Consider the following 23,312-nt stretch of genomic DNA (forward strand, 5'->3'; position numbering starts at 1 on the left):
TTGAAATTCCTTGACCCCGACCTCGGCGGCTTCACTGTTTTTCCGTCCCTGGTAAATTAATCCCGCGGGATTGCCACTCGGAGCTGTGCTGCACTTTGATATGCCGAGAGTCCCCATATAATAATTACTTACTCCGGAATATACTACTCTATGTAGCCTCCAATTGTACGATCAAAAGACTAGTATTGTGTTGTCATCAATTCAAACTGAATATGTCACCTCCTTCCGGTCCATCCCGTGCGTTCGTTATCCTCGCCGCCGTTGATTTGTAGAGTCGAGGCAAGTGAACATCCTCGAAGCTCTTACCATGATGGATCATGTCAGCAAGTCCTTTTGCGCTCAGGAAGATCACTGGCATGCCATGACCATCGAATCCGGCACAAATGTATTGCCCAGGTTTACCGGGAACTTCACCCACATGTGGGCTAGTATCATACGAATACCCCATGACTGTTGTAGAAGATGGTTTGTTAGTATCAGGCCCATCCCAACGGATATCATCCAGCTCGGAAACACTCACTGCCTGTCCAAATCTCCTTTACGTAGGCCCCACTATCCTCCCAGCCTTTGAATGTACGCTGCATAAAGTCATTGTAATAGTCCTTAGCTGGTTCTATCAGCGTGCTGTCATCAATCATCCCATACCACTGCCCTTTCTGATCCATGAATGTGCGCTGCGCACCCCCAACGATAATACTTCCGTCCGGCCTCGAGATCAGGTAGCTGCCGCCGCTTTCACCAGTCTTCGTGCCGATGACATAAGAGTAGGGCAAGAATGGTGCGGTTTTACCGTCCGGAATCCCAATATGGCAACATATTCCACGACAGGGAACTATACTAGCTGAATACTCGGGCAGCAGGCCGGAGGTGTATGCATTTGAGGCGTAGACAACTTTAGACGTGCGGACAGTTCCCCGCGGAGTATGGATAACATGACCGGAATTGTCAGATACTACGGAAATAACCGGGGTAAATGCTTGCACATTAACGGCAGGCGAGTCCGCAATCTTTGAAAGGAGACCCAATATAAGCTTGTAGGGCCACAAGGTACCGGACGTGTATGAGAGACATGCTTTGGCATCTTTGACCCCGGAAATCTGTGCAGAATATGCGTCTTAGCTGAATAGCTTTCTTTGGGACACGAGAACTTTGAAATGCCCTTACCCCTTCTGCATTCTTTGATGGTGTGTAGTGTATGTCGTCTGCAAAATCTAGGCCTCGTGACACTAAGTCTTCATAGTTCTTTCTTGCATTTTCTCCTGCCGCTTCATCCAAATAAACGCTCAAACACCGAGTGATATTGAAGTCACAGTCAATGTTTTCTTCCGCAAGGAGATCCTTGAATACTTTTATATGGCTGAGTTCAAAGTTGGCCACCTGAGCGGCAGCATCCACTCCATGTCTCTTAATATAGGTAGGGATACGGTCATACAAGTCGGGTCGTAGGTGACCGCCTAAGCCCATAGTCAGGATTGGTAACTGGAGAATGATTTTCTAAGCAACTTACCGTTTCGACCAGTTGCACCAGAGCAAATCTGCCTCGCTTCAAGAATAGTAATAGCGGGGTGAGACTTATTGTGGCCTTCGAAATGTTTCAGAAGGTGATATGCAATGCTAACACCAGAATAACCGGCCCCTATAATGACGATATCACTCTGGTCTGGAAGAGTTTCTGTACTTCGGAGCTCATCTAGTGGGTGAGGTTCTGTGCGCCAAAACGGCCGAGTAGGATTATCAACTGGCAGGAAGGAGGGAAGACGTTGATGGGATCCCATATTTTGAAGGCAACTTGAAGATTGTAATTTTCTGTCTGCTCCTTTTATGGTCTCACATCAGAGCACTTGATTGCGAGTACACCGAGCACCGATGTCCTAGTCTTGTCGGACTAAAAGAGTCTATGCTGAAGTGATCAGTCGTGTACTAATGCGGGGTTATTCATCTGAGCTTAGGAAATCCCTGCTATCACTCCAACCTATCAATGCTGCATTCTGCCTATACTTATCATTTCTGGTTTATACTCTTGTATCTCTCCTCCCTTATGTACACGGTCCAAATAGAAGTAGTTCATACGCTAAACCAACATCCTCTATATAATATTCAACTATTAGAAGCCAGCACCGCATCAGCCTTCTGCATAAACCCACTCATCGCAGCTCGATACAGCTCTGGCCCCAAGCTAATCCTCGCAACACCCAGCTCCTTCACCTCCGGTACTGTCAAAAACCCATCTCGCAGCACCAGCTTCACATTTAATCTCCCCTGAAAAGCCACAGCCAACTCTTTAATCTCCTCCTTTGACACCCCCCTTCCACCAGCCCCACCCCAAACAAACACAGTACAAGCCCCGGCCTTCAAAAAAGCTCTCCCCCTCTCAATAGCATCTTGAATACTTCCCGGTTTGCCACCGGGGTTATCCCCCAGGACATCCGTCCTGGCATTGACCACAAAATCAGGAACGCCGAGCTCCGCCGCAGTCCGCACTGCCAGTTCAATCCGCGCCACGGCCTCCGACAAAGGCCGTAACTGGCCCGTAGCACCGTCTAGATCTTCAATGTTGCACCCTACTGCGCCCACGCTGATGATCTCTCTGATCGTTTCGGCAACATCTGCGTAGCCGTCTTGGACGTCGACTGTTAGGGGAAGCTTTGTCGTGTTTTCGGTGGAGTCTTTATTTTCTGGAAGCGTATTGGGTTTTAAGATAGCTGCTATGGAGCGAACGGCGGCGAGGTTTCGGGGTAGGGTTAGAGCTTCATCGGGAATGCCTTGGGAGGCTGCGATGGCGTAGCTTGCGGTTGCGATTGCTTTTGTGGAGGGGTGGCTTGCGATCAAAGAGGCTGTTGCTGCGTCGTAGACGTTTGTAAGGAGGATTGGGTGGCCTGGGGTGTGGAGGTTGCGGAAGTGGATGGCGAGGTTGTTTTGGGCGGTTTTGATTGCCATGGTTAGTAGTTAGGGAAAGGGTAATATTTCCAGGTAAATAGTGATAGGGGCCTGATAATAATGAAAGAAGGAAATTAGGTCTGAAGATTATGGCTGGTTTCAACTTTTATAATATGGTGAGTTGAGTCACTGTTCGTACTCAGGCTTTACTAAGTGTCCGTATACATGCTTGTTGCTCTCAAAGTAACCAATCACAGTGAACGATGCATCAGGATTCCCGTATTCCCATACTTAGTGCTGCAAGAAATACTCTGGAAGTTTCAGAGGTTCATTATAAGGCTAGTGACTGCCAGTTTCTATTGACCGAGGACTATTTGACGGGTTCCAAACATCAGTGGTTGCATGGTTACTTGGGTTTGCACCAGATGAAATACTGTGGCTGGTATCAATATATTTTTTATTTGTCTTGATATTCCAGTATGGGGGTGAACAAGACTATCGGTATGAATAGAAAAACAAGCAAGAAGATAGATGCGCTCGACAATAATTATTGATCTATTGGCCACCATCTAAGCAGAACATATCTGATCACCGGAATGTATAGTTTCAAGTTGTTTTAAGGAGAACTGACAGAATGGAAGCATATTCAAAGTCAATCTGGAAAGGCGCTAAACCCGAAGGGAATGGTCATTGATGACATTAATCCACATCCGGTTAGTGTGCTACATCATTCCGCCCAAAGCTTTGAAACAACTCGGCCTGGAGTCCGACCGCAGGGGCAATCGCATCGCAAACTACTATGGCCCTGACAACCCCAACGACATCCGCTCCGTGAATATATCTCTACCTACTATCTTACATGACCCCGTTTCTAACCGCGCGCGATATTCGTCAACATGACCGATTACTCGACATGGAAAGTGACTGAACTGAAGGCGGAACTGAAGCGACGCGGCATTGCGCAGACCGGCCTCAGAGTCAAACAGCAATTTATTGACAGACTCGTGGAGGAAGACGCGAAGGGCGCCGAGAGCCCAGTCGCGAAGGAAGATACCACTGCGACACAGAATGCTGTTGAGGAGTCACAACCCGCCGAGGAGAAACAACCTACGCCGCCTGCCGTGGATGCTGCAGAGTCACACAGCCCCAAGCCTGAAGAACAAGTGCAGGAACAACAGCAGGATAAAGAAGTGTCAGGTACTGATATTGGTGAAACGCAAGCCGAACAGAAGACCACAGATGTGACACAAGATGCCGACGCTCCTACTGAGAAGGAACGAGAGCCACCATCCAAATCGGAGCCGGCAGAACTAGCAGAAGCCAAGCCTGAAACTGGCACTTTGACGCAACCGGTTGAGCAGGCTCCCGGCAATGTGGAAGAGAAGGAACCTACACTTACGAAGGAAGAAAGCACAGGCCAGACTGAGTCTGCTGAAAAGGTTGCGCCAGCTGCTGCACCCCCCTCAGAATTGGCTACCGGAGTGTCTACGCCCCTCCCCGCCGAGGAGCTTATTGAAGACTTTCGAAAAAGGAAGCGTCGCAGTCAAAGTCCTGTTCCTACACCCGAAGCGCAGGCGAACAAAAAGGCGAAGCTTCCAGCAGAAGCCCCTAGGGTTCTCTTGTCGGAGGACAGCGGCGCGATGGATATTGATGGGGTCACCAAACCGGACGAAACTGTTCCTGTCTTGCAAGAGCCTTCAGAAGAGCATGTCAATGTCAATCAACCTGATGAACAAGCTACTGTGCCTCATGATGATTCACATCCCCCTTCTAGCTCCGATAACTCACGAAGCAAGAAGAGTACCGCGCCGAAACAAGACGTTCGTTTCAAGGGCCTCTTTGTAGCTGGCGAGACGGAACAGACCCGCCCTGCATCTCCCCCCGCAGATACAATATCTGAAGATGCGGAAGTTGAGCCGGCCTTACATGTTGCGACAGCAGCACTGTATGTGGGTGGCCTGATGCGCCCGCTTCAACCGGCTGCTCTTAAGAGTCACCTTATTAATATTGCATCACCCCCTGGTGCCTCACCTGATCCCGACGTCGTTGTCGATTTCTACCTGGATTCCATCAAGACACATTGTTTTGTCAACTTTACCAGCGTTACAGCAGCGTCTCGTGCCCGTGCTGCTCTTCACAATACTGTTTGGCCTAATGAGCGGAACCGCAAAACTTTGTTTGTGGACTTCATTCCCGAACAAAAGTTACATCAATGGATTGATACCGAAGAGAATTCTCGTGGACGTAGCGGCCCTCCAGCTCGCTGGGAGGTAAAGTACGACCGAACTGACGACGGAGTGGAGGCTGTCTTGGAGGAAATTGACCCGAAGAATGCGGGACCCCGTCCAGCCCGCGGACCGGCGCCAAGTGACTTTTCTCGGCCCCCACCGTTGGGCCCACGAGCGGATATGGAGAAGAAAGACCGACGGCCTAGTGGCCCTTCACAAGCAGAGCCCAGCTCTCGACCTGGGCAAGGATTCAAACCACTCGATGAGCTATTCATGTCTACTACCACCAAGCCGAAACTGTACTATCTTCCTGTCCCTCGCGACGTGGCGGATCGGCGTTTAGACCGATTCGATGATCTGCTGCGAAAAGGATCGTATCCTCGTCCCGGCGGCGACGAAACTCGCCGGATATCATTCGAGGACGGCGACTTGTTTGTGGACAATGGCCCTGAATTTGGCGGTCGGAATCGGCGACGAGGTGGTCGGGGGCGAGGTCGAGGTGGCTTTGGGGACTCCTGGAGGGGCGATCGAAAAGGGCGTCCTTGAAGAAGGTTCTTGAACCGGTGATGATACCATGTGCTATATGGGCTCTATTCTCAGATTAAAAATCCGACCAAGCTATGGCTTACTTTCTTGTGATGTTGGCTAGGGTTTATGACGTGTACAATATAGGGCTGAAAACTGCCGGATGGGCGCTTAGGAATGTATATTACTGAAAAAACTGAGAAATTATGATGACACCGGGAGATGCTCCTTTCCGTTTCCTTGTCCTCCTGCCATCTTGACTTTCAAGTATATTTCTTACTAGGATTTGTTTGATATAGCCTTAGTCATCGGGGCTTGGTGAAAGCTTAGCGTCTCTTGTGCTTGCTGGGCCTTAATCTTGATTGGGAGCCAATGCTTCGTGTTCCGAGGCGCAGTCTGATGCACGACCAAAATAATTCTTGGGAATGATCACCGCCACGATGAATGCTCCACACGTTGAGGCCAACATAGACAACTATTTTCGGCGAGCCAAGTGCTCAGCTTTGTGGACAGTCCTCTTTGTTTTCTGGCTATACTAGTAGATTGGTTCTTGCCGATCCCTCGATGATTTTTCTTTTTTATTGTCATGCGTTGTTCCTTCCTACTTTTTCTACTATCTGAATGAAATCACCGATGCGACATTCTGGTCATTTTTTCCAGGGACATTGTCGCGACACAAACGCCCGTTGACGTTGCGAAACCGACAAAGAAGAAAGAAGCTCAGTTGGTTCCCAGGGGGGTCGGCCACTTCGGAACAAACCGACGGGGCGGATAAGATAGCGCTGCCTCCTGCTGCACGCGGATAAACATCTCAAAAAGTATTTCTTCGTTCTGACCTGACTTACTCACCACCTTTTGCTTTTTCAACCAACCGAGACCTGTATTTTCTGTTACAGGTCTCACGATCTGGCGCTAAAATGGGCTGGCCAGTGTGTAATTCGACACTGGAAGAGGGAACCAGTACGCTCCCAATTCCTGACCCCTTCAAGATCACAAGCTGAACAGGAGATTCGAACCACAGTTGAAGAGACAGACTTGTGGAATGGCGGCATTACCTTCCACCGTCTCTGCGAGATTGTTGGCGGCGTGTTCGCGCTCATAGCCGCAGGAGTCTCCTTTTTCTTGATTATGTGCCATGCCACGCATTACAGCAAACCCATCGAGCAACGACAGTATGGCCCCATCTCTACTACCGCCCTCGCCTTGGTTTTTCATGATAGTAGACACTAACGGTATTTCTTGTGTCATAGTATTATCCGCATCCTCCTCATGGTCCCGGTTTATTCCCTCGTCGCATGGCTCAGCATCTATTTCTACAGAAACTCCGTTTACTTCTCGGTGATCGGCGATTGCTACGAGGCGTTCACGATATCGGCTTTTTTCGCCCTGCTCTGCCACTACATTGCGCCAGACTTGCGGAGTCAGAAGGAATACTTTCGCGGAATTGACCCAAAGCCATGGCTCTGGCCATTGACCTGGTTTAAAAGGTGTTGTGGTGGGGAGCGGGGGATATGGAGGACCCCGCGAAGCGGACTGACCTGGTTTAATGTAAGATGCTTACGGCACCTCTACGGCTAGTGGGTTTTGAACAGGGCTATCTATACTAACCAGGCTGTTTCACTTAGATCGTTTGGGTGTCCGTCTTTCAGTATTGTCTACTGCGTGTCCTCATGACTATCGTCGCGGTCATCACGCAGCATTTCAATGTGTACTGCGAGGAATCACTGAATCCAGCATTTTCTCACATCTGGGTATAGTTCAAGAAACCGGTAACCTTTGGATTCCAAACTAATTGGGCTCAATAGGTCATGGCTGTCGAGTGTGTTGCCGTCACTATTGCAATGTACTGCCTGATTCAGTTCTATGTCCAGGTCAAAGATGACATTAGCCAGTACAACCCCTTCTTGAAGATTCTTTCGATTAAACTTGTGATTTTCCTTTCTTTCTGGCAAAGTGTGAGTACATACCTTTTACCGGCCCCTCGTCCACAATGTCTAATTTGGTATTCAGATATGCATTAGCTTCCTATTCTCCGCGGGAGCAATCAAGGCTACTAAAAAGATGGCAGAACAGGATCTCAAGGTCGGACTTCCCAATTTGCTTATCTCGATTGAAATGGCTATCTTTGCCGTTCTGCACCTATGGGCTTTCTCGTGGAAGCCCTACTCGATCGGAAATACTGCAGTCGAGGTGACCGACTTCTACGGAAACGGCAAAGCAACTTACCAAGGTGGCCGTTGGGGTATGAAGGCCCTTGTCGATTGTCTTAATCCTTGGGACCTCGTGAAGGCTGTTAGCCGCAGCATGCGCTGGCTTTTCGTTGGTCGCAAGAAGCGAATGCTCGACCCTAGCTATCGAACTCACAACGAAGCGATCGGACTTGATGGTACTGGTGAAACCAATGCGACAGCCTACCAGGGCGCAGGTGCGATGATGAGTAGCGGGCGACAAGGGCGCTATACTCCCGACGAAGAAGGAGAAGTTCTCCTTTCAAATGCACAGCCGAACCCAACAGCGCGACCTGAAGGCGACCCGAGATTGGATCCTCCACCCTACGACGATGTTGATCATGGGCGCGACTACCCGTCTCACAATAGAATGAGCAGCTCGGCCTTACTGGATCCAGCCACCCACTCGCCACGCCCGTACTCGCCTTATGATAATCCTTTGAACAATCCTTATATTGTCCCATCCGACTCGGAGTCTGACCATCACCACACGAGCCCTACAACTTATCACAACGCTCCTTACCCACCGGATGCGCTACAGGAGCAACCACCGATGCCTATGCCTGAATCGTATCACCCTCTGTCTCATGGTGGGGGCCGGGCAAACCGAGATTTCTAGCCAACAATAGGCTTTTGAGCGCTCTATGTTGATCTCATATCATGTGTAATGAAGTCACATGTTTGGCGTTGATTCCATGCATGGCTTGATTTATGTTCAGAATACCCTATTTATGTTTTACCATTTGCTTCATTTCTACGGAGTACACATGGTCATGGGACGAAGTCTCGCGACTATGTCGTTTTGGCCTTTTTTTGTATATGATACTCTTTGGCTTCAAGATTCGATTGTACATGATTATATCTAGATACCCCTAGGATATAATGGAGACCAGTCCAATAGACAGACCACTATCTATAATGTTAACCTCTACGTTCGGAAGAAAAGTGTACAGGAATATAGAAATCTACCTCGTAAGATATTGTCTTCATTCCTCATGATAAGCTGTTCTAATAAGACCAAACGCCACTGTAAACCACCTAGGAATTGAGTTGATAATCATCATCAGCCATAAGGCCAACAAACTTATTCTAAGTCTAGCCATCGCTTATCCGTGGGCAATACCATCACGGGCGAAAAGTTCTTCCTCGAACCGGCTTTGCATGGACATTTGCGTCTTTCGGTTCGCATTAGTTCTTCGTACATTGTTGAGAATAGCGGTCCTCTTTCCTAGTTCGCGCATGCTGTTGATGCTGCTGCTTAGTTGGCCGAGGAGTGCGACTAGGTGAACATCGTTGCTCTGAGCGAGGACCTCAGCTGAGAATGCACTCTGTTCTTGAGGAGAGAGTAAGGACAAGTGTGAAAGGAGGGAGTTGATGTTGCGGAGAATCGGGTGAGATAGAGTCGCCGTTGATGATGTTGTGTTCCCTTGGTTACCACCTTCAGATGCTGGAGATATACTAGCGACGTATGATTTTATCAACGAGATTCGAGATTCTAGTGTCCGGATCGCATTGAGCCGGGTGTTGAGACTGGCGATCACTGCGAGAGCATACCATATTAGTGATTGGACGTGGGTTCCGCGCGCGGGATAAACTCACGTTCTTCTTCCTCCGGCGAAAGCACCACAGTATCGGCCGGCTGTTCCTTCTTGTCGGTTTTCTTCTTCAGCACTTCTTTTGCTGCGGAGAGTGCGCTCGGCCCTTCAACGGCTGCATTTCTCGCAGTTCTAGCGACAGTATCGATACCTATCATCTCGGCCTCCCCGGTTTCGACGAAATATGGCAGTTCCCGGAATCGTATGCTCAACGACTGTTCCTCGCCATCTACTTGCATCGTTTTCTCGCTTTCTGTGGCATTTTCGCCTCGTATACGCTCTCGTAGACTGTTAATGGTAGTTTACCACCGTTTGCTGATGCGCCCTTCACTTGAGAGGGGTGGAATGCGAGAAATACCGCGGATTCGTTATGATCTTGGAGGATTTGGCGATGAATCGGGAGATGAGTTGCGTCTGGACCGGATGGGGGAGCTGTTGACCACCATCCGACAATATCAAGGGCAGGGACTTTATGTACATCCTTGACTATGACATTCGTTGTCAGCCGGCGTTGGAAGTGTGACGTATGTTGGACTTACATTGTTTGACTCGTTCATTAAACCATTCATTTGGTAGTTGGGGCTCGCCGTTTGGACCTTCTTCCACAATACATTCGAAAGCGTGCTCTAGTGTTATCTCGCGCCCGTTTTGTTGCCCGAGCAGAGCTCCGAGGATTGGGCCTTGCTGTAATCTTGCGGCATGTCTAGTAATGTGGTCCGAGATCGTGAGGAGGATCAAAGGGTGAAGTTGAATATGGAGGCCCGAGTCGGACGACTTTTGGGATACGAGTGAACTTAATTGTTCTGTCATCTTGGAAGTCGGCGAGAAACAACCGGAGGGGCAACAAAATAGCTGTTCCTGGAACTGTAGATAGTTGAGGTTGACTGGTAAAGGAACTAAAGCATGGAGAGTGCGGAGCTATCTTCGTTGTTTGTCGTGTTTGCATGGAGCTTCCCCACTATCACAAAGGATAGATGCGGCGTTCCTGAGCAACCATCTTCTGTCTATCCATCAGCTGTGGGAGAGGGTCGCTAGAGAGTGAAACATTTCAGACAAAATGGCATTACCATCAACGTATGATGAGGTGAAACTTCACCTGCAACAAGTCCTACGCGACCCCTCCATTCGCTTAGACATTCCCATCATTGACAAACTGAAGCTGCAGCTTACAGAGAGTACGGACAGCAGTGTCCCTGCAACTCTCTTGCCGCTGATCTCGCAGCTGCTTCCTGTGCTCCAAGAAGATCCCACTCCTATCACTTCACTTGCTATTAAGGCTACAGCATATACTAGCTTCACTGATCTCCGTTTGGTTGATCCTCCGATCGATTTCATTGCGGGCTTCAAGGCACCGTCGCCACCCATCAATTCACTAGCTTTAGCTTTACTGAGCAAGGCGGGACAGACGCCCAGCGACGCCGCCATAGTGGCCGGTGACTCCGAACTGGTCGCTTCCTTGGTGGAACTCTGGCTCTCGACCTCTTCAACTGCCGTCGCTCAGGCTGCTTTCGATGCTATCTGGGCACTACTAGAAGTTGATCTGACAAGTCCTCTAGAGAATGGGGAAGGTGCCAATGAAGGCCAAGAGGCTACTGGAGGGCAGGGCCTCGTGTGGAGGAGGATTTTCACGGACAGAGACGTTTATGGACGCTTATTTTCATTGTGCAGTCTCACCGAGGACGGCCCTGGAAGCCTTTCGAAACGCGACAAAACCGTAGCCCAAGGCCGTCTGATGGGCTTCCTTACGAAGGCTGGCAACCTGCGCTGGGACATTATCTCAAGCTCACAAATACCGGATATTGAGACTAGATACAATAGTAGCAGCCTTCTGCAGTTCGCGGCTTGTGAGATGGTCGACAGAACTGACGTTCTAATGCATATGACCTTGTTGAACTTCTTCCATGACCTTCTCGAGATCCAAGCCCCGGGTCTTACTGCTCGGTCCTTTGTCCAAGCGGCATCTACCTTCTCGTCCCCCGCTCTTGACTTCCTTATTTCGTACGACATACATTCCTCTCTCCTGGACTACTACTTGGACGAGTCGAAATTGGATCCTGTGGATCTGAACTATCTATGTGGTCCTATCATGGCTTACGTTGCGCAGTATGCGGAGTTGTATCCCAATCATTTTCTACAGAACCCCAAGCATCTATTAGATCGAATTCTATCACGGATTTCCGCATCGGTAACGATCTCATCCGCCCAGTGGGCACATGGGCCTGTCCCAAGCGGCCAACTCAATGTGCTTTCCTGCATTCCCCGAGTTCTGCTTGTGGATGCTACTAAACAGGGCCTAAACGCCGTTCTTGCTCTTCCCACGAGCCCACCCAACAAGGAGGCATTAGATGTGTTGAGCAAAATTCTTCACGGCCCTTCGAAACTGTACCTTGCCGATACGATGGAGCTCAATACCTCTGGTCAGACAGCCACAGATTGGCATAAAGAGGCAGCAGCAGCTCGGATACTTTACTTTATGTACTTGAACCAGCACAGCACTTTCTGGACGGACGTCGTCGCTGCGGCTGACATTTTGGCCATGAAGGACGTCTCTCTAGCAGCCATCTCCTTCATGAGAGCGATTATCACAGCGAACTGGGAGAAGCTCTCCAGGGAAGTGACTTCTTCTGTTCCAGGCACATCCCGGTACCAGCTTCCCTCTGAACAGGGTTTGGGCAGCCTGTCCCCAGCTTCTCAAGGAGTCCTTCCTTCATCGGGGGCCTGGGCAGCTCTCACCCCACCGGCTTTGACTGTCCTTTTACCTTATCTTTTCAAGGCACCCCGCTCGTATGCCGAGTTTGTTGGAGGTGGCGCTGGTGATTCACAAAACGCAGTTTGGAAAGTTGCAACGGCGAAATACGAGGTGCTAGTGGCATTGCACGATCATCTCAAGGAAACGGGCGGTGAGATAGCAGGATTCGAGGATATCATGCGCACACTGCAGCAGAGGGTAAACGAAGGGCCATGGGGACCAGTAACACAGAGTGGAAACCAAGTTGAGACCGTTGGTCTATAAAGTCTGTATTGTGGCTTCCCCAAGCGATGCATCACCAGAACTGTACCGTTATGTCAGCGCTCTCGAAGGATTATTCTCATTACTATACCAAAACCTACCAATTAAGATTATAATCGATTTGAGCATAACTATATCCCGCTACTTATCCTTCAATTCACTTGAACAATGATAGGGTTACATCTCGTAAGCCCTGACTGCCCTCTTGAGACTAATCCGGGAAGGCGGTGAGTCGAGTCTCCGCCGTAACTTTTTTTCTGATCGCCGCAAACTACTCCTCATCCATCATTTCTGCCGCAAAAGAAACCTTGACTCCAGAATATCATTTCGAAAACCCAGGGCAATCCAGCATACCTATAACAAAACTCCACATTTAAAGCTTCACCCATGTCCCGATTCGGAGCGAAAAAGGGCAGAAAGCTGCCCGGCGCAGAATTTACCTGGGACAATGACCCAAACGGGGAACCAGACACTGCGCCTACACCTCTCTACCCTGTATGTCCCTCTAACTTGTCCTTGCACAACTGAAGTGCAATTAAAGCCACTACACGAGAACAAGATGGAGAGCAGGATGCTTATACGGACTTTTCTTCTATTTCCCAGAAATACACCGTCCCGCAAGCCCGATCCTTAAACGAGCGCGAACAAAAGCAAGTCGACCTGTACCGGGCTCTTCGCGAGCAGTTCCACGATGGTCCCTACTACTCTGTTCTCGATCCGGGGTTGTCGGGTCGGAAGACGAAGGCGGCGAGGCAGCATTTCGATCCGTTTCACGGTATGCCGTCTTATTCGGGGAAGTATCAGAAGAAGAAGAGAGCCATTCCGAAATTGAGTGGGCGGCCTTATAGTGAGTTCCTTTTCCCCTTTCTTGCTTTCATTAAAAGTACAAGTGCAGCAAGGGGAGAGTGGTTGCTAATGATGCTTGAATTAGTTATGAAGTACTTCCCCCGCGACGATCTTTGGGAGGTCATTCAGCCGAACTTCAAGGCCGGTGCGGCGGTGGATGGGTTTGTTGCGCGGATGGTGCGACCGCCGATGAAGCGTGGATTCGAGGATGATGATGAAGAGGAAGAGGAAGATATCGGGAAGCGGCGGAAGACGGGCGATGAGGATGATGAGGGTGGTGAGAATGATGATCTCCTGGAACCGGATGATGAGCAGGGTGAGGAGGAGATTATGGACGATGACTTTGAGGATGACGATGATGAGATGGGTGGCGACTATAACGCTGAGCAGTACTTTGATGGCGGTGATGATGAATATGGGGACGATGGATTCGGGGATGGTGGCGGTGGCGGTGATGAGGATACTTATTAAAGCGGGAGAGCGCTTGCACTTTCTGAGATACCCTTCTTTTTTTTCGAATGTGGTTTCTTTTCTATAAGCGGTGTTTTGATATATCCTATATATGTGTATGGATGCATTTGCATGATGGAGCGGAATTGCATGCCGGTTTTCTTTTGAGTGATGCTTATGGACATCGGACTATGACCTGACATAATTTCGTTTCCCTCATTCTCATGCTGCACAGAACATGGGTTGTCAAAGGTAAGCATATATTCTAGGACCATCGCATACGAAAATGTGCCACGTGACTTAACATACCGAGTATATCCAAGACAGGACAAGAATATACTAGTAGCCAAGATAGCATAGAATAAGCACAGACAAGGATGCTCATTCATATACTTATCTAAGTATTTCACCATCGATACAGAACGTTACTATAATTGTACTTTTGTTACCAGCTCAACTCTTTCGCCCTATTTCTATTGAGCATATGTACTCGATAGAGCTACCTTGAACTAGATATATTCGTGGATAATATAGGCAGCCCTCAAACCTGTGCGGCCATGTAATTGTCGTCCATGATACATGGCTTCAGTTACTAAGTAAGTTCACCTCTAACCAAAATAGCTAACTAGTTACAGAGTCTTTGGAAGCCCCGCGATGCATCGTGCATGAGATGTTCAGCTCTAGTCATTTTGTATCGTGAAATCGATTACACCGTAGTAAATGGGTATAGACGAGCTCTGATAGACTGGAAAGGTTATTCTGGTATAATTTATGTGGACCGGGCTCCTCAGCTCCACCATGACAGATGACATCGGAGCTGAGCCGGTGCTGTCAATGTAACCTCATCCAAGTTTACCACAACTCAAAGCCTAATCTAACCCATAGTAAATAAACCTTATTGAGATAGATACGATCGGTGATCGCCCAGTGACACCATGGAGTCCAACTGTCTTCACGTCATTGTATAGATCTCGTTCTTGCGATGTCGACATTTCTGGATACTTTGATGACAAGCTCACTGGAATTTAAACAAGGCCTGGACCTTGACTTCTCTGAAAGTAGGATATCATGAATGCAAACGGAAATTCAGTAAACTTTACTATCTTGATGATATCACAATAGACGACTAGACTGGGTAGGTCGTGTTAAGAACAAGGTATTTAAGGGCTACAGTGCTCTTCGATCGTCGTAACTACTCACTCCTCAACTCATCCCTCTCATTTTTCTCTAGTAATATCTAATTCTAATACACCAATACTCAACATGCAGATCACCAAGTCGCTCGTCGCAGCCACCGTTGCGCTCTACACTTCCGCTGTTCTTGGAGAATCGGTTAAAGTATACGCTCAGCTCTATCACATCCCATACTTGACCTCAGAGCTGACTATCTATTGACTAGCTTGCCTATACCTCCAATGGCGACTTCTACCAGGAGGAGATCGATGCGGAAAAGCTCGTAAAATTGAAGCATCCGTAAGTTCTCATATCTACTATGGTTATGTATACTAACGATTTGGTCCTATAGAGGAGTCTTGACTGACATCCAAAACACAGCTAACTGTGTTTTGTGGCGGTACGTTTACACCTACAGTACATTCTTCTGCTTGGATTGCTCGCTTATCTTGCGCTTTAGCCATCACCCTAACCACCCTCCCGACTATCAGGCTAAGAGGGGCACAAATGTCATCATCCCACCCCAACAGCTTGATTATATCTATTGCTACGAGCCAGGCGGTGCCTGGGTTAACTACGTGTGGTAGATAAACAAAAGGGAGATATTCTTGTTCCATTGAGTAGGTACTGCTGGAGACGGGCTTGCAACTGAACAAAAGAGATGAGACGTGATCAAAGGAATCTGGCCCTGGTATAGGTTTTGCCCATCTTATATATAGGTTTCCCTATACCCTAGTGCGAATGCAAAGGGTTTTAATATTATCCCACTAAATTTTTGTATCTTGGAATTTGTATGCACTACTAGTCCCCAAGTTACTCTTCTAAGTATCATGTTTTTGTAGACTACTAGGACTAATAGAGAAAGCTTTCCTGAGATTATTATCTTCACCTTAGTATAGTACCTGTCTACCAAATGGTGCTATCTGCTTTGAGGATTTTGCATTCATCTTAGATCAGGAATACTTGAACAGGCGGACAGACTTGATTGGCTCAATGCCTGACGGGCCATGGACTTCTTATATTGAGATTGCTCTTAGTAGTTGATGGTGTTATACATCAGTTTTGATGGCCATGCCATGAATGCCTCTATGGAGTATAGAAATATACACAAGTAATGCACAATCACATAATCCGCTCTTTATACAATTTCATAAATAATGTAGCGACTTCGGCCTGACGTCATTCCTTCCCGCCAGCGAAAACCGCAAAAAAGGAGGGGTTATCAAACCCCGCGAACAAGACGAAGCAGCGCGGTAAAAGCACCTGCATTATGAGCGAGGATCAGAGCCCAGGGCCTCGTAAGCGGTCTGCTCTCATTCTGTATGGCTCGGAAACCGGCAATGCGCAAGAGGTGGCCGAAGAGCTGGGATCTCTGGCCGAGCGCCTCCATTTCATGACTCAGGTTTTGGAGATGAACCATGTCAAACCAGTGCAGCGCCCTCCCCCTCCCCCCAATCTATAGCCATGGCGGTTAAATAGAGTCAGGGCTAATGGTGGTATCCAGGAGACATTGAGCTCGTATACTATTGTTGTCTTTGCGATCTCGACGACGGGGCAGGGTGATCTACCTGCGAATGCACGGACGTTGGAGATCTTTGCTTTTGAAGAGGCTGCCGCCGTCGTTTTTGCAGGGCGTTAGTTTTACGTCGTTTGGGCTGGGGGATAGCTCTTATCCTAAGTGAGTTAAGTTTCTGTTGGGTGTGGCTGTTTGGGCTTGGTTTGCTTTGGTTCCTAACGTGGGAAAGGTTCAATTGGGCTTCGCGCAAGCTGTGTAAGAGATTGGTTCAGTTGGGCGCCAGTGAAACCTATCTTAGTGGAGAGGCGGATCAACAGCACCCAGAAGGGTATGTCGATAGTTAACTACCCTATGTTTCTACCCGTTGTATTGATGATTTTCCAGGCTGGAAGGAACCTTTATTCCTTGGATAACGGATTTCCGCAAGCACTTGTTGGACACATACCCTCTTCCTGAAGGTCAGGATCCGATACCGGATGATGTTCAATTACCACCAAAATGGGTGCTGCAATTACAGGATCAAACCCCAAGCTCCAGCGCAGACCTGGCTGTTCAAGGAACAGAGAATCAGAGCACTTCAGTCGAGGATTCAAAGTCTCGACTGGAGCATGACCACCGCCCAATCCCAGATACACTGACTGCAACACTAATCCAAAATAAAAGGGTGACGCCCCCAAAGCACTGGCAAGATGTACGACACGTCTCCCTGACGGTCCCCGACTCCGTCACCTATGTCCCCGGCGACATGATCTCCATTATGCCCAAGAACTTCGCCGAGGACGTCCAAGCCCTGATTCAGATGATGGGCTGGGAAGAGCAGGCCGATCAGTTGGTCTCTCTGGTCCCTGCTGATAGCCAGCACTCCATCGAAGACCTACCTTTACCACCCATTCCTAACCTGGAGTCGTACCCGAAGCTGACGCTACGCGCACTCATCACGGACTACTTGGATATCCGAACGATCCCTCGCCGGAGGTTCTTCTCGGAGATATCTCATTACACCAATGACGAGATGCAGAAGGAGCGACTACTTGAGTTTACTAACCCCGAATTCCTGGACGAGCTCTGGGATTATACCTCCCGACCGAGACGCAGTATCTTGGAGGTTTTACATGAGTTCGATACGGTGAAGATCCCATGGCAGCATGCGACGTCGGTATTCCCCGTTCTCAGAGGACGGCAATTTAGCATTGCTAGCGGAGGCGAACTGAAGCGGACACCCGAAGGTGGAGCTAAGTTCGAACTATTGATCGCCATTGTGAAATACAAGACCATAATCAAGAGAATCAGAGAGGGTGTCTGCACAAAGTATATTTCGGCACTCCAACCGGGGAGCACTCTGAAAGTTCACCTGCAGCGCGGAGGCCTGAATTCGTCGTTAGGTCAACTCTCTGGACCAACGGTTTTGGTTGGTCCCGGCACCGGAGTCGCGCCGTTACGGTCTATGATTTGGGAGAAAGCTGCCTTTGTCAAGGCGTATAAGGAGGAGCACGGTGGGGTTGAGCCGACCATTGGGCCTACTATTCTTCTCTTTGGAGGGCGTAACCGCAATGCTGATTTCTACTTCGACGAAGAGTGGCAGCAGCTTAGTAAATTGGTTAGATTGGAGGTCTTTGCGGCGTTCTCCAGGGACCAGAAACAGAAGGTCTATGTGCAGGACGTTATCCGGGATAACTTTGGACTATTCTTTAGACTCTTGCATGAGATGGCAGGGTCGGTGTATGTGTGCGGCTCGTCAGGACGAATGCCGCAAGCTGTCCGGGAGGCACTGATTGAGGCATTCCAGAACGGTGGGGCAACCGACGCAGAGCGCTTCAGCAGAGAAGAGGCAGAAGAATATTTGCTTGGCATGGAGAAGTCTGGGCGGTACAAGCAGGAGACATGGTAATAGATGTAGGAATCACATGCTATGGACATGACTATAGACGGAGCGTGAGTGTGTGGATAGACCCCACCGAACGAGGGCAAACGATTCAATGAACAAAACTAGAGAACCATCTACGTACAATGAGAATGAATCAATACCCGTAGTCCTATACTCTCAAATAGCAATTCGCCTTCCAATCCATTCGTACGTTTATTAAGCCTTGGGAATGTCTCCGTAACCTCGGTTGGAAGCGGAGGGTCGAGGCGGAAAGGGAAGAGAGCGTCGGGCCGCGTCGGCGCAACAGCAGCTCTCCGCCAAGTCACCTGCTTCTGTTCTGCCCCGGATCTGCTCCGACGCATCGGTCCTCAATTCACTACCCTCTTCTACCTCACTTTCTACTACCAAACGGCTGTCGCCCTCCATTGGCTTGAACAGATTAAAAGAGCTTCACAGTATCGCCCAGAATGGCCAGCGGTTTGCGAATCTTGGTACCCGTCAAGCGGGTGATCGACTACGCGGTGAGTTTTTGTTCTTTCGTGCTCTCCGTCTTCGGTGAAAGAGTCACCTCCGGCCGCAACCCCACGACCAGCGTGCTGGAGGGGTCTACGCCCACGCTGTCCTTTCAATGTTACCGAGTCCAATGTGACAGCTGGTGTCGGATACTAACATTCTAAAAATAAAATAGATCAAGCCCCGTATCAACAAGGCCCAGACCGGCGTCGAAACCGCCGGCGTCAAGCACTCGCTCAACCCATTCGACGAGCTCTCGATCGAGGAGGCTGTCCGTCTCCGTGAGCGCAAGGGTCCCCTTAAAGTCGAGAACATTCTCGCTCTCTCCGCGGGCGGAGCCAAATGCGCTGACACCCTCCGCACGGCGATGGCCATGGGCGCCGACCGCGCGTTCCACGTCGACGTCCCTGAGTCCAACGATGGGGGCCTGGAGCCTCTTACCATCGCGAAGATGCTGAAGGAGGTTGTGAACAAGGAGAACATCAACCTAGTGCTGCTCGGGAAGCAGGCTATCGATGGTGACCAGGGTCAGACCGGTCAGATGCTCGCGGGCCTGTTGGGCTGGCCTCAGGCGACGCAGGCCAGTAAGGTGGACATCAAGGACGACCAGGGAACAGTGGAGGTCACTCACGAAGTTGATGGCGGTGTTGAGACTCTGCGGGCTAAGTTGCCTCTCATCATTACTACCGATTTGCGACTCAACGAGCCGAGGTATGCTACTCTGCCGAACATCATGAAGGCCAAGAAGAAGCCGCTGGAGAAGAAGACGCTGGCGGACTTTGGTGTGGAGGATAAGAAGCGGTTGAAGACGCTGAAGGTCACTGGTGAGTTCCCTTGTTTGCTGAAGCGATGCTTTTCATTGTGTCAGGGCTAGCGCGGTTACTAACTTTTCTGCAGAACCCCCAGCTCGCCAGGGTGGCGGTAAGGTTGAGGACGTCGATGGATTGATCGGAAAGCTGAAGGAGCTGGGTGCTCTGTGAATCGTATAGTCGGTTAGTGTATGTTTATGATTACTTAGACTTCGTCTACCTATAAGCCAGTAGACCTCTATATTTCGCCAAGTTTGATTTCTTAAGTAAAATTATAATTTTTTTTCCTGACGTGTCGGAATCCGCTACTGCATCGATCAGACTTTCATAAAAATTCTAGATAAATCGACCTCGTGATATCCATCACCACGAAGTTCCCTCCCAACAAAAAACCACACCCTTACATATCGACACGAACCCAAGATAACTAGATCATGGGCTCTAGCGAATAACTTCCAAAGCCGTTCTAGCGGCCCATTAGCCCCAAGCTAACCCCAGTAAAGTTGGTGTCGAGTCAACGCAGACTCGATACATCCAAAAGACCCCGTCGATGAAATGATACATCAGACCGTGAACAGACATGGGTGTGGTGCTGATGGCCAGTCTCGTGGGGGAAGCGAGTCACAAAACTACAAGAAAACACACTCTCGGGTAGTTAATTTGTATCGTGAATACGTTTACGCAAGTGTTCGATATTGTCCTGCGCTTCTGAGACATACATGGTCGCTATCTTTAGTTAGTCGGGGTGTTCTGTAACTGACGGGTCTTAGTGTTATGTATGTATTAAGTAGGTGTATGCAAGTGCTGGTGTCCACCGCATTTGAAGTGGTGTGAGGGAGTTGTGCTGTGCAGCTTGGGTCTGTGTCATGTAGATTACTGTTCTATTTCGGTGATATTCGTTCCTTCCGTTTATGTCCTTAGAGGAAATGGAAATCGAGAATCCTCAAGTGGCTACTGGAAATTATGATGGGCGAAGTGTCAATCGATCGAGGACGAAGTGGCGACTAGTAAGATCCCACCAACCGATCTCCCAATTGACCAGGGAGAGAGTACTCTCCATATTAAGAAGAGAAAACAAAAACGTAAGAAAAAGATAGTAAGCTTAAACTAGTCAAGACTAAACGAGATGGACTCGAGCTGTCGGGTCCGATTACTGCGATCGGACGTGCAGATCAGACGTATGGATGCTTCGTCTGAGTTATACTACCGAGGCTAGGCTCGTTTACGGCACCCTTTGCCACGGCCGTTCGTCCAGGTGCCAGATGGATTCTGCACTATTCACAGATGAGGCTGCTTACGAGTGAGGCTTCGGTCGAGGCCCTGAGTCCAGCCAAGCCCTTGTGGAGTGTTTCTTGTCTGTGATCGTTCAGTTTCAGAGCGCGTGGATGAAGGAACAGTGGGCCTTTTTTTTTTTTTTCACCTGTTCGGTGGGTCTGGCAGTCTTGGTGAGTTGAGTTCGTGACAACGTATCCTGGCTCACACGTGAAATCGAAGTGATGTTCTGATATGGACAAGTTGCATGACTTATCACCTTCTGATGTCCAGGAATTGGGCCAGTGACGTCCGACAATGGGTCAGGACTTGGGGGCTAGACCCTAGGCGAAAGTATGTGGGACCGTTAAAGGTAGGTCAAAAGAGCATAGGAAGAGAGCAAACAGAAAATTAAAAAATAAAAATAAAAAAAATAAAAAATAGACCGGAAGGAATGCATACTGTGTACATAAAATAGATCCGGGGTCGGCATCAGAAAAGGATGCTGTGTAGAAAGAGTACGCGCTACCGCTGACTACTGCAGCAAATACATCCTAGGTGCTCTGCCACCCCGACTATACACACTAGCCATACCACGAAGCGTTAGCCCGGAGCTGTCAATCAGAACTACAGCACATAGCGCATTGGGTTCATGTCAATCTCATGGATACGACTACCTTATGTGGAGAATGAGGCCCAGTCAAGCTGTCCCAAAAAGTAACGCGGCCGGATCTCGGGATCTGATGTCGATCAGAGTAGTTCCTGTTTGGGAAAGTTCCGGGTTCATGGATGGAGGATCATCCTCATGGAAGACTGGGATCTGGGAAGAGCGAAGGAAAAACGGAAATACGGTACTCTCACGGTTGAACAATAACCCTGTTCATCCGTCAGGCCAGGGTTGTCACCAAAGTACCATGAATCGGGTTGCACGCAACGATGATCCTCAGCCGGTTTTCCGCAGGGAAAAAAAATAAAAAAAATAAAAATGAAAATAAAAACTGAAAATAAAAACTCACAAGAAAAGATCAAGGGCATTATCCGATGGGCAGAAAATCCCCGAAACTATCGAAACGACTACTGCATCCCTTCCAGGGCGCATCTGGAAGCCCAATCAGACCTGTCATGAAACGACAGGGCAAAAAGGAAGGTTACAGGACAATCCCCTGGCTAGGGTTTCAAGGCCCGGGGAATTGACGAGCGGGCCGAAAGGGAGAAGACAGGAGCCCAAATCTAAAATATCATGGTGTGGCTGGGGTCTAAAAGGGATGAACAGAGGAATCGGAGCTGTCATATGTATCGGTTGAGGGATCAGCTACTTTGGCTCTCTGCTTTCCCTTTCTCCCCCCTTGGGTTTCTAAGGTAACTACCAGGAGATCACTTGTTTGAAGGGACTAATCTGACGCCGGTAGCGATAATCGAGTCAATATTTTATATTGTTAGGCAGGAATCCTGGCACGGAAGGGCACGGGATGGTGCCTTGGGTACATATGGATTGATCATAGTTAATTAAGCGGCAACGGAAATTGGCTGCCCATCTTCGGTTCCGTTGATGAAAATGGAGCCAGAGGGAAATTAAAGCCACATATACGGAGTATAGACTACGTACTACACTTGCATACACTGTACAGAGAATAGTGAGAAGCGAGAAGAGATTTCCCAGAACCATGGAATCGATCTATGAACAAAGGCATTGACGACCGGCTAGACCATTGGCCAAGGGAAGATTATAAGGCTCCCGAAGGATCGAGTTAATCTATCGAATCGATTTTTTTTTGTCACAGACTACCTACCTAGGTAGTTTGATGGTAGGTCCAAAAAGAAGTAGTACAGGGGGGAAATAATAAAAAGAAAAAATAAATGATCCCTAGTCAATCGACTCCATAACCTAAATATCGTTGGTGTGAAGACGAAAAGGTAGGCAGGAAAAAAGAAAAAGAGAAAAAAAAAAAGATGATGAGCCACGACTCCACTCTCGAATGGAGCCGCTGCAACTCGTCCATCGATCTCTTGCTTATCACCCGATGACGATGGCGGAGTGACGCCTATGATGACATTCTCCTCTTTTTCCCTCGCCGTTGCCATCTATCCGATGCTTCTGCTTCTTTTGTTTTCCTTTTTCCTCTTCCCTTTTTTTTCCGTCTAAATATTTTACATTACTACGATTCTGGACGGTTCCTGGGTAGTTCTGTCCGGGGCTGCCGGACTACTTCTATACTATTGATTATATATCCCGTCTCTTCCCATCCACCCGATTATCCGATTATTTACTCCTCATCCTCAGCTCTAAGCCACGGCGCCACTCGCATTGACTCCTCCTTGGATGATGCTTCTTCGATTCAGCATTGTATTGCTGGTCTTGGGCACAGATTCATAGTTACCGTCCGAATTACTTTACTTAATACCCGTCTATTTCTCCTTTTCGTTTCC

The 23,312-nt window shown here is 48.8% G+C and overlaps 9 protein-coding genes across 9 annotated transcripts; 7 read left to right on the forward strand and 2 right to left on the reverse strand.

Annotated features, from left to right (window-relative positions):
* Positions 1-196: 196 nt before the first annotated feature.
* On the reverse strand, positions 197-2,937 carry ANOM_008931 (uncharacterized protein; the record flags this gene model as incomplete). The annotated part of the gene is made up of 5 exons (XM_015554187.1): positions 197-450; positions 521-1,097; positions 1,165-1,454; positions 1,508-1,816; positions 2,145-2,937. The coding sequence occupies 5 exons, from the start codon at positions 2,935-2,937 to the stop codon at positions 197-199; spliced, it is 2,223 nt and encodes a 740-aa protein (XP_015403753.1).
* An 836-nt stretch (positions 2,938-3,773) lies between these two features.
* Positions 3,774-5,651, forward strand: ANOM_008932 (SAP domain protein; the record flags this gene model as incomplete). The annotated part of the gene is made up of 1 exon (XM_015554188.1): positions 3,774-5,651. One exon carries the CDS (start codon positions 3,774-3,776, stop codon positions 5,649-5,651), a length of 1,878 nt encoding a protein of 625 aa, XP_015403752.1.
* An 896-nt stretch (positions 5,652-6,547) lies between these two features.
* On the forward strand, positions 6,548-8,477 carry ANOM_008933 (OSTA/TMEM184 family protein; the record flags this gene model as incomplete). Its single annotated transcript, XM_015554189.1, has 6 exons — positions 6,548-6,590; positions 6,652-6,802; positions 6,881-7,178; positions 7,256-7,381; positions 7,436-7,585; positions 7,641-8,477. The coding sequence occupies 6 exons, from the start codon at positions 6,548-6,550 to the stop codon at positions 8,475-8,477; spliced, it is 1,605 nt and encodes a 534-aa protein (XP_015403751.1).
* A 350-nt stretch (positions 8,478-8,827) lies between these two features.
* Positions 8,828-10,309, reverse strand: ANOM_008934 (COP9 signalosome complex subunit 6). Its single transcript, XM_015554190.1, has 4 exons — positions 9,993-10,309; positions 9,760-9,939; positions 9,458-9,706; positions 8,828-9,398 (listed from the first exon to the last, which is right to left on the reverse strand). Exons 1-4 carry the CDS (start codon positions 10,261-10,263, stop codon positions 8,965-8,967), a joined length of 1,134 nt encoding a protein of 377 aa, XP_015403758.1. The 5' UTR covers positions 10,264-10,309; the 3' UTR covers positions 8,828-8,964.
* A 201-nt stretch (positions 10,310-10,510) lies between these two features.
* Positions 10,511-12,466, forward strand: ANOM_008935 (uncharacterized protein; the record flags this gene model as incomplete). Its single annotated transcript, XM_015554191.1, has 1 exon — positions 10,511-12,466. One exon carries the CDS (start codon positions 10,511-10,513, stop codon positions 12,464-12,466), a length of 1,956 nt encoding a protein of 651 aa, XP_015403757.1.
* Positions 12,467-12,850: 384 nt separating this feature from the next.
* Positions 12,851-13,780, forward strand: ANOM_008936 (DNA-directed RNA polymerase III subunit C31; the record flags this gene model as incomplete). Its single annotated transcript, XM_015554192.1, has 3 exons — positions 12,851-12,958; positions 13,067-13,310; positions 13,395-13,780. 3 exons carry the CDS (start codon positions 12,851-12,853, stop codon positions 13,778-13,780), a joined length of 738 nt encoding a protein of 245 aa, XP_015403756.1.
* Positions 13,781-15,022: 1,242 nt separating this feature from the next.
* On the forward strand, positions 15,023-15,519 carry ANOM_008937 (uncharacterized protein; the record flags this gene model as incomplete). Its single annotated transcript, XM_015554193.1, has 4 exons — positions 15,023-15,097; positions 15,159-15,232; positions 15,285-15,332; positions 15,393-15,519. 4 exons carry the CDS (start codon positions 15,023-15,025, stop codon positions 15,517-15,519), a joined length of 324 nt encoding a protein of 107 aa, XP_015403755.1.
* A 683-nt stretch (positions 15,520-16,202) lies between these two features.
* tah18 (NAPDH-dependent diflavin reductase) lies at positions 16,203-18,336 on the forward strand (the record flags this gene model as incomplete). The annotated part of the gene is made up of 5 exons (XM_015554194.1): positions 16,203-16,361; positions 16,437-16,566; positions 16,621-16,630; positions 16,678-16,776; positions 16,833-18,336. The coding sequence occupies 5 exons, from the start codon at positions 16,203-16,205 to the stop codon at positions 18,334-18,336; spliced, it is 1,902 nt and encodes a 633-aa protein (XP_015403750.1).
* A 319-nt stretch (positions 18,337-18,655) lies between these two features.
* Positions 18,656-19,953, forward strand: ANOM_008939 (electron transfer flavoprotein subunit beta/FixA family protein). The gene is made up of 3 exons (XM_015554195.1): positions 18,656-18,833; positions 19,001-19,649; positions 19,723-19,953. The coding sequence occupies exons 1-3, from the start codon at positions 18,780-18,782 to the stop codon at positions 19,803-19,805; spliced, it is 786 nt and encodes a 261-aa protein (XP_015403749.1). The 5' UTR covers positions 18,656-18,779; the 3' UTR covers positions 19,806-19,953.
* The last annotated feature ends 3,359 nt before the right edge of the window (positions 19,954-23,312 follow it).

The sequence above is a fragment of the Aspergillus nomiae genome, assembly GCF_001204775.2.
Source record: "Aspergillus nomiae NRRL 13137 chromosome Unknown contig00312, whole genome shotgun sequence".
In the NCBI taxonomy this organism is placed as follows: Eukaryota; Fungi; Ascomycota; class Eurotiomycetes; order Eurotiales; family Aspergillaceae; genus Aspergillus; species Aspergillus nomiae.

Excerpts from the sequence above, each read along its gene's own strand:
- ANOM_008934 (XM_015554190.1), bottom strand. The coding sequence starts at position 10,263 with ATGACAGAACAATTAAGTTCACTCGTATCCCAAAAGTCGTCCGACTCG. Across the intron at positions 9,707-9,759 it reads GGGCGCATCAGCAAACGGTG|AAAGCGAGAAAACGATGCAA; the intron begins GTAAACTACCAT and ends AAAATGCCACAG. Across the intron at positions 9,399-9,457 it reads TTCGCCGGAGGAAGAAGAAC|TGATCGCCAGTCTCAACACC; the intron begins GTGAGTTTATCC and ends ATGCTCTCGCAG.
- ANOM_008939 (XM_015554195.1), top strand. The coding sequence starts at position 18,780 with ATGGCCAGCGGTTTGCGAATCTTGGTACCCGTCAAGCGGGTGATCGAC. Across the intron at positions 18,834-19,000 it reads AGCGGGTGATCGACTACGCG|ATCAAGCCCCGTATCAACAA; the intron begins GTGAGTTTTTGT and ends AAAATAAAATAG. Across the intron at positions 19,650-19,722 it reads GAAGACGCTGAAGGTCACTG|AACCCCCAGCTCGCCAGGGT; the intron begins GTGAGTTCCCTT and ends ACTTTTCTGCAG.